Raw genomic sequence first — 13,955 nt, 5'->3', positions numbered from 1 at the left:
ATAGACTCTATTTCAATTGTACATGTTATATTGAAATTATATTACTGATTCTCTAACATACTTATGATAGAGAACTTATTATCTAAACAATTTAAACTAAAGTAAAACTCTAGTAAGAGCAAAAAAATATTTGCCGGTAATATCTGAATGGGTGAGAGGAAACTGGAAAAAGAGAGTTCAGTTTTTTTCTCTAATATCCAATCAGTGGTTTCCTCCTTATTGCTTTGAAGGATGAGCCAAATATGTATTTTACTAAATATTAATATATATATTAACCTTTTAAAAAAGCTTGGATACATAATCCTGATGTTATAACTACTGCAACTACCTGCCTCTGTCTCTAGTACTCAGTTTTGGGACGCAGAATCATAGTCTTAGCTTCAAAACAGTAAATGCAAAGTTTCCATTTGGATCAACCTTCATGTATTTCAAAAAAACACATACATACATTATTATCACTAAATGTTTTAATCATTACTAAAATATAGTAACAACCCAAATCCCATGTAGGATAACCATAATTAAAGATTTTTGCTGTGCCAGCTAAGAAAAAAGAATTTTATTTGAAAATACAGGCTGAAAGATTAGAAAGCATCAATCCCAATGAGCTACCTAAAACATAAGCCTTTATTGTCAGTGCCAGCATTAAAATGTATGCAAGTCCAAGAGTTCCTTTTTAATTAAAAAGGAAATTTAATTACCAGAAAACCAAAAGAATATTAGAATAACACAAATCCTAGTATTTACCATTGATGTCTTATTTCAACTTTCATGAAAGGTAATGATAGAATGCAGATAAAAGACTATAAGAAGGTCAGCCTAAATGCAATAGTTAAGAAGAACTAAAAGGTAATGTAAATATAAGTTTTAAATAAACACATATGTTTAGCTAATAAAGTTAAAAAATCAACTTTTGCTGGGATATTAGTTTAGCATATTCCATTTTATAAGAGAATGTTATAAAGTACATAAATAAGTGGATGGATTGACGGATGGATGGATGGATGGATGGATGGATAGATAACTGGATGGATCATCATAAGACCTAGAATATTTTTAGTATTCAATATAATTAAAATAATAAAAGATATATATCCTACCTTCTGAATATCAGCATCATGTTTCTGTTGCAGCTTAAGCTTTTCTTCATGAAATTTAGCTTCCATCATTTTTGTTTTCATGTCCAACTTCAAGAAAAATATTTCAAAGGTGTTGTTAATTTACCTTCCCTTTGGCAAAAAATACACAATTAAATTAAAATAATTCCCTAAAAAAGGACGGTTATCATTTTCCACCTTTACCTTGTAGTCACAGATTCTAGCAATCACATCACACATACCGATATGTTTATTTCAGTCCTCTAATTACTTTCAAGCTAATTAAAAGTCTTTAAAATAAATTTCACCTGATAGGCAAAACAGACAATACTAAGTACAGATTCACTGCTCTCCCCATTCTCTCCCGCAAAAAAGAAAAAGGCATTTTAAAGTGACATTTTGCTTTTACATTTAAATCCACACAGTATTTTACTCTTCATTATTTTTCATTTCAGTAAGTCTCTTCCAATCTTTTATTTTTTTTCTTTGGTCTACTTGCTCATTTTAAAATACTCTAATTAACCCACATATGTAAATATGACTTGAGAATGAGTATCCATAAAAATGGCAAATTACTGGTAAGTGCGTATCTTCTGACAGTTTTCCAGCTCTCTCTCCCAGAATCACAGACCCCAGATCCCTCAAGGGAGTGACTTTATCTCCTTTCAAGCATTCCTTAACTTCTATCCTCTCCAAACCAACACCACGTGCAATGGTGCTCTGAGCAAAGCCAAAAATGTAACCAATCTTGTTAATAATAAGAAGTGTATCCTAGAATTAAAAGAGCAGTAATGACAGGTTTCAAGATGAGCAACATGAAATTGATTATCTCAAATGTGAAAGTATTTGGCCACATGATTCCTCACAATTTAAGAGAGTATTATACATTGGAGTCTGGCAGACCTCTTTTCCAGCTCTGATTCCAATCCCACCATATATGCACTGTTGCGACTTTGAGCAAGTGACCCTTTGACACTCTAGTTCCTCTTCTGCTAATTAAGGAAAAGTATCTTTACCTCAATGGATTGTGAAAATTATATTCAATAAAATAATTTAAATGGGCTGGGCGCGGTGGCTCAAGCCTGTAATCCCAGCACTTTGGGAGGCCGAGGTGGGTGGATCACAAGGTCAGGAGATCGAGACCACCCTGGCTAACACGGTGAAACCCCGTCTCTACTAAAAATATAAAAAAATTAGCCGGGCGTGATGGCGGGCGCCTGTAGTCCCAGATACTCAGGAGGCTGAGGCAGGAGAATGGCGTGAACCCGGGAGGTGGAGTTTGCAGTGACCCGTGATCGCGCCACTGCACTCCAGCCTGGGCGACAGAGTGAGACTCTGCCTCAAAAAAAAAAAAATAATAATAATAATAATAATAATGATGATAATTTAAATGACCATGTCCAGGACAATGTGTGGCACAAAGTAAGTATGCAAAAATATCAATCAACAACATTTAGGAAAAAAATTTTAATATTATTAATGTACCTTCAAAATATTTTCTTGAAAATTTTTGAAATACACTTTATATTTTCAATTACTGTTTCAAATACAAAATAATATAAATTTAGCAAGATAAACATGCATATCATATTAACATATCAAACTGAGATTTTATATTTCCCAAACAAAAGTTAACATAAAATAAATTCATGACTTCAATGTTATGAATGGTGGAGAAAGAGACAGTTATCCATTCGCTATGCAAAAAAAAAAAAAAATTTCAATTCCCTTGCCTCTAAATCACACAATATTTCTTCTTCCTTTTTGCAGAAAGGAGACTGCACAACGAAATTCCATGCAAAGATCCTTCACAGAAGTATTTCTGGGATCTATTAAAAGGGAACTAAAGCCAAAAGACAATATGACAAAGCTGGCCAGGTCTAAGAGACATGATTCATTGCCAGATCTTTCCATAACACCTTCTAGAGAACTTGTCATACCTCAGCTTCTGAAGGTAAGCCCTAAAAATCATGTGAGTGTGCTACCATAATCCCAACCCAACACCTCTTACCAGCCCCACCTCATTATTTATTGACCAAGTTAGGAATAAATACCTGAGACATGCTTAAGCAATCCATTAGCTAGCAAACAATCACTCAGATTCTCTCTCAAGAATCTAAACTAACACACCAAGTTAGCTATTGTGGGGAGCAAACCCAAGTTCTAAAGTGCAGCAACCAAGAGAAAAGCAGGCAAATCCAGTATACAGAAAAAAGTAGAGCAAATACACAAATAAAGCAAAGATTAGAAACCACATAGCATCTGGATATGAGGGAAGAAAACTCAGGCTCCATTGATCTCAATGACACTAGGGTTAGTTGAACTCAAAAGGATTTTTGTGTCTCTTTTTATTTTATGTAGCTTGATGGATCTCTGTTCTTACAACCAAAGATATTTATCTAAATTCTATTCTTCTGGCTATAACTTTTTGCCTTGGTATAATACTAAACTTACAGAAAAGTTGCAATAATAGCACAAGGAACTCCCATATACCCTTTCTTTACCCAGATTTACCAATTTTTTTATATTTTGCCCTATATGCTTTGTCATTTTATGTCTGTATCTACCTCTACATATATATATATAAATACACGCATATTACTTCCTCAATCGTTTGTAAATTAGAAGCATCATGCCTCTTTATCTCTAAAAACTTCAATATATATTTCCTTAAGAACACTGTCTTTGATAACCAAAGCGCAGTTATCACATTGAGGAAATGTAATATTAACACAATATTATCTACTGCACAGTTTATACTCGTTTTACAAATTATCACAGTAATGTCACTTACAGCTACTATTTTTCTCAATCCAGGATCCAACCCGGAATCACACATTGCTTTTAGTTGTCACATCAACTATTTATTTCTCCTTTAATCTGGAACAGCCTTTGTTTGTGTTTAGTGACCTTGACATTTTTTAAGAGTACAGACCATTATTAAATGTCTCTCCATATGGATTTGTCTGATGTTTCCCTCATGACTACATTTATGAGATTTTGGCAAGAATGACACTAAAGTGATACTGTGTCCTTTTTCATTGCATCGTATTAGAAGGAGGCTAGTTTGGCCCAATATCTCCAATGTACAATTCAGTAACTTGGTTAAGATAGTGAGCACCAAGTTATTATAAGGGTGATATTACAAAGAAAGTCTCTCCACTGCCATCCTTTTAAAAAGGTAAGAGTATCTCATCTCTGGAAACTCTTACCTTGATGCCACAGAATAGCTCTACATTTCCACCCTGTACTCTAGGATAGAAATCCTAAATGTATTATGGACAACTAGGGCATGATGCCTGATAAAACATCAGGATTAGAATACGGAAACAATCTTATTACTATAGTATATAAAGACAATATAAGGATAGAGATTTAGATACAGATGTAGATATAAATATAGATACGTACCTATGTGTTCATCTATATAGACTGAAATTGAAAAACATTTCTAATTAGTTTGACCTCCAAGGAAGCCTGACTTCAAAAAACATTTAAGTTTTCTTTTTCTGAGATCAGAATATACATTATCAATTTCAAATTTAAGATGTAAAAATTAGGCTTGCAGATCTACTTCAGGCTATAATGAAGTAGGGTACCACACTAACCTCCCACTGTTAACCATAAAATGGGATAAAATATATGAGATAACCGTTCTCAAGGACTGGACAACAGGCAATGCAGTACTGTGATCCTCACGAATTGAAGCCCACGATAGTCCCAGCTTTCTGCCTGGGTACAACAACTGGAGTCCATGTAGAGCACCACAGGCCTACTGAGCTGAGAAGGCAGAGGTCAGAGTTCAGGGCAGTTAAAGAATCTTAAATGCAGGGCACTAGAGAGATATAAGCTGCCCAGAAGATTTCCCTGTCACTCCTCAAGCACAGGCTGAAGGCTGGGATGTGTGCGCCCTGGGTGAATAACAAAACGTTACTGCTACAAAGTAGAAAATGTAACAGCTGCCACCGTTAAAGTGCTGGGAGGCGCCAAAGACCTGCCCAGCCAGGTGGAGACAGCTTCTTAACTTGCAAATACCTGGCAATTCAGCTGAAACAACATAAAGGCCACACCTCCGGACTACGCTACACCTGCCTCCAAGGACTGAAAGCAAGCCTCAGAAAGCTAGTTTGTAACACAGGTCCCATGGGGTTGGATAATAGCTTTGGCTTTCTATGTATTTGCCTTAACAGAATGTAAAAACCAAGTCTACACAACTTAAAGGTGATTAACTATTAATTGAACAGCCTATAAGAACAACAACAACAAAAATATTCTATGGAAAAAAAATAACAGAATCCTGAGTCCCTACAAGGTTAACAACCGCAAGGTCCATTATCTAGAAAGTAATAAAGATGTGCCAAAAAAATAAAAAAGAAAACAAAATTTTGTCCATAGGCAAAATCAATATAAATAAATTAAAGAATAAGGCCCAAGATGACCCTACTTCAGCACACAAAGAGTTTAAAGAAGTTCACATAAATACTTTCAAAGAACTAAAGGAAAACATATTTAAAAATTTAAGGAAAATATTGTTTCAACGAGAGAACGGATAGGGGATCTCAGCAGATAAATGGAAATTATAAAATTGAAACAAATGAAAATTCCAGAATTGAAAAGTGCAATAATTCAATGGAAAAAAATTCACCAGATGAGCTTAACAGATTAGAGAGAGCAGATAAAGAAGTCTGTAAATTTGATGACAGAACTACAGAAATTCTCTGAGAGAAAAAAAGATTGAAGAATTTATTTTTAAAAATCAGGCCGGGCGCAGTGGCTCAAGCCTGTAATCCCAGCACTTTGGGAGGCCGAGACGGGCGGATCACGAGGTCAGGAGATCGAGACCATCCTGGCTAACACAGTGAAACCCCGTCTCTACTAAAAATACAAAAAAAACTAGCCGGGCGAGGTGGCGGGCGCCTGTAGTCCCAGCTACTCGGAAGGCTGAGGCAGGAGAATGGCGTGAACCTGGGAGGCGGAGCTTGCAGTGAGCTGAGATCCGGCCACTGCACTCCAGCCCCGGCGACAGAGTGAGACTCCATCTCAAAAAAAATAAAAAATAAAAATAAAAATAAAAATCAGTAACACTTTTGGAAACTGTGAAACAAAATCCAAGAGTCTAATATACATGTAATTGGGGTTCCTACAGAAGCAAGTAAGAACAGGGAAAAACTATTTAAAGAAATAATAGCCAAAAATTTCCCAGGTTTGATAAAACAAAAAAATACTGAGTTAGAGAACAAGATGCTCAATGAACTCTATGCAGGATAAATGCAAGAAAACAGCACCTAGAAACATCACAAACTGTTGAAAACCAAAAACAAAAAGAAAAATCTTGGCCGGGTGCGGTGGCTCACGCCTGTAATCCCAGCACTTTGGGAGGCCGAGGTGAGCAGATCATGAGGTCAGGAGTTCAAGACCATCCTGGCCAACATGGTGAAACCCCGTCTCTACTAAAAATACAAAAAAAACTAGCCGGGCGAGGTGGCGGGCGCCTGTAGTCCCAGCTACTCGGAAGGCTGAGGCAGGAGAATGGCGTGAACCTGGGAGGCGGAGCTTGCAGTGAGCTGAGATCCGGCCACTGCACTCCAGCCCCGGCGACAGAGTGAGACTCCATCTCAAAAAAAATAAAAAATAAAAATAAAAATAAAAATCAGTAACACTTTTGGAAACTGTGAAACAAAATCCAAGAGTCTAATATACATGTAATTGGGGTTCCTACAGAAGCAAGTAAGAACAGGGAAAAACTATTTAAAGAAATAATAGCCAAAAATTTCCCAGGTTTGATAAAACAAAAAAATACTGAGTTAGAGAACAAGATGCTCAATGAACTCTATGCAGGATAAATGCAAGAAAACAGCACCTAGAAACATCACAAACTGTTGAAAACCAAAAACAAAAAGAAAAATCTTGGCCGGGTGCGGTGGCTCACGCCTGTAATCCCAGCACTTTGGGAGGCCGAGGTGAGCAGATCATGAGGTCAGGAGTTCAAGACCATCCTGGCCAACATGGTGAAACCCCGTCTCTACTAAAAATACAAAAATTAGCTGGGTGTGGTGGTGGCCTGTGCCTGTAGTCCCCGCTACTCGGGAGACTGAAGCAGGGGAATCGCTTGAACCCAGGAGGTGGAGGTTGCACTGAGCCAAGATCGCGCCACTGCACTCAAGCCTGGTGACAGAGTGAGGCTCTGTCTAAAAAAGAAAAAAAAAGAATAAGAAAAATCTTAAAAGCAGTCAGAGGAAAAGAGGCATTACATGCAGAGAAACAACAAGCTCTCCAGCAGAAACAATAGAAACCGGAGAACAAAGGAATAATATCTTAGAAATGCTAAAAGAAAAATTCAGATAAAATTCAGATGACATATCACCAATAGAATTGCACTAAAACAAATAATAAAAGGTATTCTTAAAGATGAAAACTTAGAAACTCTGAAATGAAGGAAAGTACTAGAAATAGTATGTAAGCGGAGATACATAAAAGCCATTTTTATCTTCTCATAATTCCCCAAAACACAACTATTTAAAGACAATACAACAACCTTGAAAGTTAGGTTTCATCAGGTATTTAGAATTATGACAACAGCACAAATGATTGTAGGGTTAAATTAGATTATACTGTTTTAAAGTTACTAGATTTATGAGGTGGAATTTAAAAAATGGGAAAAGTCTAGTGTAAGCGGCACAATATTGACACTAAAAACTGACTTTGATATGGTAACGATGCATAATTTTAGCCCATAGCAGCCACAGTAAGAGCTGCCTAAGCAGAGTCTGAGCTCAGACACACCTAGCCCTGCCCCCACCTGCTGGGCCTTCCCTATCCACCCTGGCAGCTGAAGACAAAGGGCACATACCCTTGGGAGTTCTAGGGCCCCGTCCGCCACTGGTTTCTCACCATAGTACCACAGCTGATGCTCTCTGGAAAGTGTCACCCTCTGGCAGGAGGCCAACCAGCACAAAATAGAACTGTAAACCACTAAAGCTAAGAACTCTCACAGAGTCCATTTCACCCTCATGCCACCTCTACCAGAACAGGTGCCGGTATCCACGGCTGAGCGACCCATAGTTCACATCACAGGACTCTGCGCAGACAACCCCCATTACCAGCCCAGAGCCAGGTAGACTCGCTGGGTGGCTAGACCCAGAAGAGAGATAACCATCACTGCAGCTGGGCTCACAGGAAGCCACATCCGTAGGAAAAGGTGGACAGTACTACACCAAGGGAATACCCCATGGGACAAAAGAATCTGAACAACAGCCTTCAGTCCTAGACTTTTCCCAGACAGCACCTACCCAAATGAGAAGGAACCAGAAAATCAACTCTGATAATATGACAAAACAAGGCTCTTTAATCCCCCAAAAAATCACACTAGCTCAACAGCAATGGATCCAAACTAAGAAGAAACCCCTGATTTACCTGAAAAAGAATTCAGGAGGTTAGTTACTAAGCTAATCAGGGAGGCATCAGAGAAAGGTGAAGCCCAATGCAAGGAAATCCAAAAAAGCGATAAAAGAAATGAAGGGAGAAATATTCAAGGAAATAGATAGCATAAAGAAAAACCAATCAAAACTTCAGGAAACATTGGACACACTTAGAGAAATGCAAAATGCTCTGCAAAGTCTCAGCAATAGAATAGAATTGAACAAAAAGAAGAAAGAAATTCAGAGCTTGAAGACAAGGTCTTCGAATTAACCCAATCCAACAAAGACAAAGAAAAAAGAATAAGAAAATATGAACAAAGGCTCCAAGAAGCCTGGGATTATGTTAAACAACCAAACCTAAGAATAATCGGTATTCCTGAGGAAGAAGAGAAATCTAAAAGTGTGGAAAACATATTTGGGGGAATAATCGAGGAAAACTTCCCTGGCCCTTCTAGAGACCTGGACATCCAAATACAAGAAGCACAAAGAACACTTGGGAAATTAATCGCAAAAGGATCATCACCTAGGCACACTGTCGTCGATATATAGATTACGAAGACTTTCTCCCACTCTGTGAGCTGTTTACCCTGCTGACTGTTCCTTTTACCGTGCAAAAGCTCTTTAGTTTAATGAAGTCCCAACTGTTTATCTTTGTTTTTGAGGTTCTTGGTCACGAAATCCTTGCCTAAGCCAACATCTAGAAGGGGTTTTCCAAGGCTATCTTCTAGAATTTGTATAGTTTCAGGTCTTAGATTGAGTCCTTAATCCATCTTCGTTGATTTTCATGTAAGGTGAGAGATGAGGTTCCAGTTTCATTTTCTTACATGTGGCGAGTCAATTATCACAGCACCATTTGTTGAAAAGGGTGTCCTTTCCCCACTTTATGTTTTTGTTTGCTTTGTCAAAGATTAGTGGGCTGTAAGTATTTGAGTTTATTTTTGGTCCTCTATTCTGTTCTATTCTGTGGTTTTGTATCTTTTTTTTTTTTTTTTTTTTTGAGACAGAGTCTCACTTTGTTTCTATGTTGAAGTGCAGTGACATGATCTCAGCTCACTGCAACCTCCACCTCCCAGGTTCAAGGGATTCTCCTACCTCAGCCTCCCAAGTAGCTGGGACTACAGACGTGTGCCTCCATGCCTGGCTAATTTTTGTATTTTCAGTAGAGATGGGGTTTCATCAGATAGGCCATGATGGTCTTGAACTCCTGACTTCATGATCCACCCGCCTCAGCCTCCCAAAGTGCTGGGATTACAGGTGTGAGCCACTGCGCCCAGCCAGTTCTATATCTTTTAAGTGGAGCATTTAGGCCATTTACATGTAACGTTAGTATTAAAATGTGAGGTACCATTGCATTCATCACGCTCTTTGTTGCTTGCACACTTTGGGTTTGTTTTTTGTTTTCATTTTTGTTTTTTAACTGGTATTTTTGTTTTAGAGGTCCTGTGTGATTTATGCTTTAAAGAGATTCTGTTTTGATATGTTTCTAGGATTTGTTTCAAGATTTAGAGCTCCTTTTAGAAGTTCCTGTAGTGGTGGCTTGGTAGTGGCAAATTCTCTCAACATTTGTTTGTCTGAAAAAGACTGCATCTGTCTTTCATATATGATGCTTAGTTTCACTGGATACGAAATTCTTGGCTGATAATTGTTTTGTTTGAGGAGGCTGAAGATAGGGCCTCAATCCCTTCTAGCTTGTAGGATTTCTGCTGAGACATACGAGGGGCCAACAAACATGAAACATCACTAATCATCAGAGAAATGCAAACCAAAACCACAATGAGATACAATTTCACACCAGTAAGAATGGCTATTACTAAAAGGACAAAAATAATAATGATACTTAACATACTCGCAAGGCTGCTAAAAAAAAAAGGAATGCTGCAGGGCACTGTGGCTCATGCCTATAATCCCAACACTGTGGGAGGCTGAAGTGGGTGGATCACCTGAGGTCAGTAGTTCAAGACCAACCTGATCAACATGGTAAAACCCGTTTCTACTCTTGCATATGTATATCAGGATACACATATAAGGTTATTCATAGAATTATTATTTGTAAAGGCAAAAAATTAGAGTAACTTTATCAAAAAAAGGCAAGAAATGTGACATTCATTAAACAGAAAACAGTGCAAACAAACCTATTACAATTATATGGCAAAACATGGATGAATGCCTCTAATATACTATTGAGCAAAAGAAGCAAGACATAAAAGAATATCAAAAGTTTAGTTCTCTGTGGACACACACAAATGAAAAAACATTCCATGCTCATGGATAGAAAGAATCAATATCATGAAAATAGCCATACTGCCCAAAGTAATTTATAGATTCAATGCTATCCCCATCAAGCTACCATTGACTTTTTTTCACAGAATTAGAAAAAAACTACTTTAAATTTCACATGGAACTAAAAAAGAGCCCGTATAGCCAAGACAATCCTAAGCAAAAAGAACAAAGCTGGAGGTATCATGCTACCTGACTTTAAACCATACTACAAGGCTAGTAACCAGAACAGCATGTTACTGGTACCAAAACAGGTAGATAGACCAATGGAACAGAACAGAGGCCTCAGAAATAACCCCACACATCTACAACCATCTGATCTTTGACAAACCCCCCCAAAAAAAAACAAACAATGGGGAAAGGATTCCCTATTTAATACATGGTGTTGGGGAAACTGGCTAGCCATATGCAGAAAAATGAAACTGGACCGCTTCCTTACACCTCATACAAAAATTAACTCAAGATGGATTAAAGACTTAAACATAAGACCAAAAACCATAAAAACCCTAGAAGAAAATCTAGGCAATACCATTCAGGACATAGGCATGGGCAAAGACTTCATGACTAAAATACCAAAAGCAATAGAAACAAAAGCCAAAATTTACAAATGGGATCTAATTAAACTAAAGAGCTTCTGCCCAGCAAAAGAAACTATCATCAGAGCGAACAGGCAACCTACAGAATCCAGAAAATTTTTGCAATCTATCCATCTGACAAAGGGCTAATATCCAGAATCTACAAGGAACAATTTTACAAATTTACAAGAAAAAACACAAACGACCCCATCAAAAAGTGGGCGAAGGATATGAACAGACACTTCTTAAAAGAAGACACTTATATGGCCAACAAACATACGAAGAAAAGCTCAACATCACTGGTCATTAGAGAAATGCAAATCGGCCAGGCGCGGTGGCTCAAGCCTGTAATCCCAGCACTTTGGGAGGCCGAGACGGGCGGATCACCTGAGGTCAGGAGATCGAGACCATCCTGGCTAACACGGTGAAACCCTGTCTCTACTAAAAAATGCAAAAAACTAGCCGGGCGAGGTGGTGGGCACTTGTAGTCCCAGCTACTTGGGAAGCTGAGGCAGGAGAATGGCGTAAACCCGGGAGGCGGAGCTTGCAGTGAGCTGAGATCCGGCCACTGCACTCCAGCCTGGGCAGAGCGAGACTCCATCTCAAAAAAAAAAAGAGAAATGCAAATCAAAACCACAAAGAGACACAACCTCACACCAGTTATAATGGCAATCATTAAAAAATCAGAAAACAACAGATGCTGGGAGGATGTGGAGAAACGGGAACACTTTTACACTGTTGGTGGGAGTGTAAATTAGTTCAACCATTAAGGAAGACAGTGTGGCGATTACTCAAGGATCTAGAACCTGAAATACTATTTGATCCAGCATTCCCATTACTGGGTATATACCCAAAGGATTATAAATCATTGTACTATAAAGACACATGAACACATATGTTTATTGCAGCACTGTTCACAATAGCAAAGACTTAGAACCAACCCAAATGCCCATCAATGATAGACTGGATAAAGAAAATGTGGCACATATATACACCATGGAAAACTATGCAGCCATAAAAAAGGATAAATTCATGTCCTTTGCAGGGACATGGATGAAGCTAGAAACCATCATTCTCAGAAAACTAACACAAGAACAGAAAACCAAACACTGCATGTTCTTATTCATAAGTGGGAGTTAAACAATGAGAACACATGGACACAGGGAGAGGAACATCACACACCGGGGCATGTCAGGGGGTGGGGGGCTAGGGGAGGGATAACATTAGGAGAAACACCTAATGTAGATGACAGGTTGATGAGTACAGCAAACCACCATGGCACGTGTATACCTATGTAACAAACCTGCACATTCTGCACATGTACCCCAGAACTTAAAGCATAATAAAAGAAAAAAATAAATAAAATAAAAAATAAAAATAAACCAAAAGTTTAGTTTTCATACAAAGTTCAAAATCTGGTAAAATAAAAATACTTCAATTTTCAAAGATGCAGGTATTAATGCTAAAATCAATATTAAAAAAACAAATAGGTGAAAATTATCATCAGAAAAATCAGAATAGTGGTTACTTCTAGGAAAGATAGAAGAGAGTATGATTACAAATGGTCAGACAGGAGGCTTCTTAGGATATTGGCAATTACCTAATTCTTGCCTGGGTGGCATTTACAATGGCATTCCTTTGTACAATTATTTATCAAATTATGTGACATTGTGCATATCTGAATGCTACGTTTCATAAGAAATCTATTCCTGTTCTCTCATTTATTATGTTAATAACTGTGGCTTTCTTTATCCTAGAGTTATTTAAATTATACATTTGACTAACAGACTCATAGACAAAAAAAAAAAAAAAAGGCCTAATTCCGAGCACAGTGGCTCACGCCTGTAATCCCAGCACTCTGGGAGGCCGCGGCAGGCGGATCACAAGGTCAGGAGTTCAAGACCAGCCTAGCCAACATGGTGAAACGCTGTCTCTACTAAAAATACAAAAATTAGCTGGGCATGGTGGCGAGCATCTGTAGTCCCAGCTACTCAGGAGGCTGAGGCAGGAGACTGGCATGGTTCCGGGAGGTGGAGGTTGTGGTGAGAGAAGATCGTGCCACTGCACACCAGCCTGGGCAACAGAGCGAGACTCCATCTCAGGAAAAAAAAAAAAAAAGGCCTACTTGGCATGTAAGAAAGAAGCAACATCTCTTTTTAGGCAATAGATGGAAACATTCAATATGAGTGAAAAGAAAGTTCAAAGGAAATTTTCTATTTTATTTCACAAAAAGAGGAATTTTATACTCTGGTTTCTCTTCAGATTGTATAAATCCTTCGCCTTTTACCAAAGGAGCCATTTCTACCATCTGTTCTCTGAAAACTGACAGTTGCTCTGAAAATTGACCTCTTCTTGTTGTGTTGTCTCTTCTTTCATTTTCAGTGAAAACACTTTTCCAAATGTCATAATGTCAAAAAGCCTTTTTTCAGATTACTAAAAAAGGAAAGAAAGAAAGAAAGAAAGACCCACTGCTTGATGATGCTCACTGTCACACAATTCTGTGATGTCGATATCAGAGAAAATGTGTTAGCAATTACAAAGGCAAGCAAGTCCAAGTATGTTTGTGAGTGATAGGCTAAAGTTAAAAT

General features: G+C 38.0%; 1 protein-coding gene across 11 annotated transcripts in view; it reads right to left on the bottom strand.

Moving 5' to 3' along the window:
* CEP112 (centrosomal protein 112) overlaps positions 1–13,955 on the bottom strand; it is a 564,728-nt gene that overhangs the window by 440,361 nt on the left and 110,412 nt on the right. For all 11 annotated transcript variants that reach the window (XR_004430727.1, XM_033183912.1, XM_033183914.1 and 8 more), the window contains one exon: positions 1,101–1,187. Coding sequence is in view for 10 of the 11 variants with exons in the window: in XM_033183912.1 (XP_033039803.1) it covers positions 1,101–1,187 (87 nt within the window). In the remaining variant the exon portion in view is untranslated. The remainder of the gene's footprint in view (positions 1–1,100; positions 1,188–13,955) is intronic.

Source organism: Trachypithecus francoisi, unplaced genomic scaffold, assembly GCF_009764315.1.
Source record: "Trachypithecus francoisi isolate TF-2019V2 unplaced genomic scaffold, Tfra_2.0 Lachesis_group20, whole genome shotgun sequence".
Taxonomy (NCBI): domain Eukaryota; kingdom Metazoa; phylum Chordata; class Mammalia; order Primates; family Cercopithecidae; genus Trachypithecus; species Trachypithecus francoisi.
The sequence above is the reverse complement of the archived record's forward strand: the minus strand, read 5'-3'. Positions and strand labels throughout refer to the sequence as shown.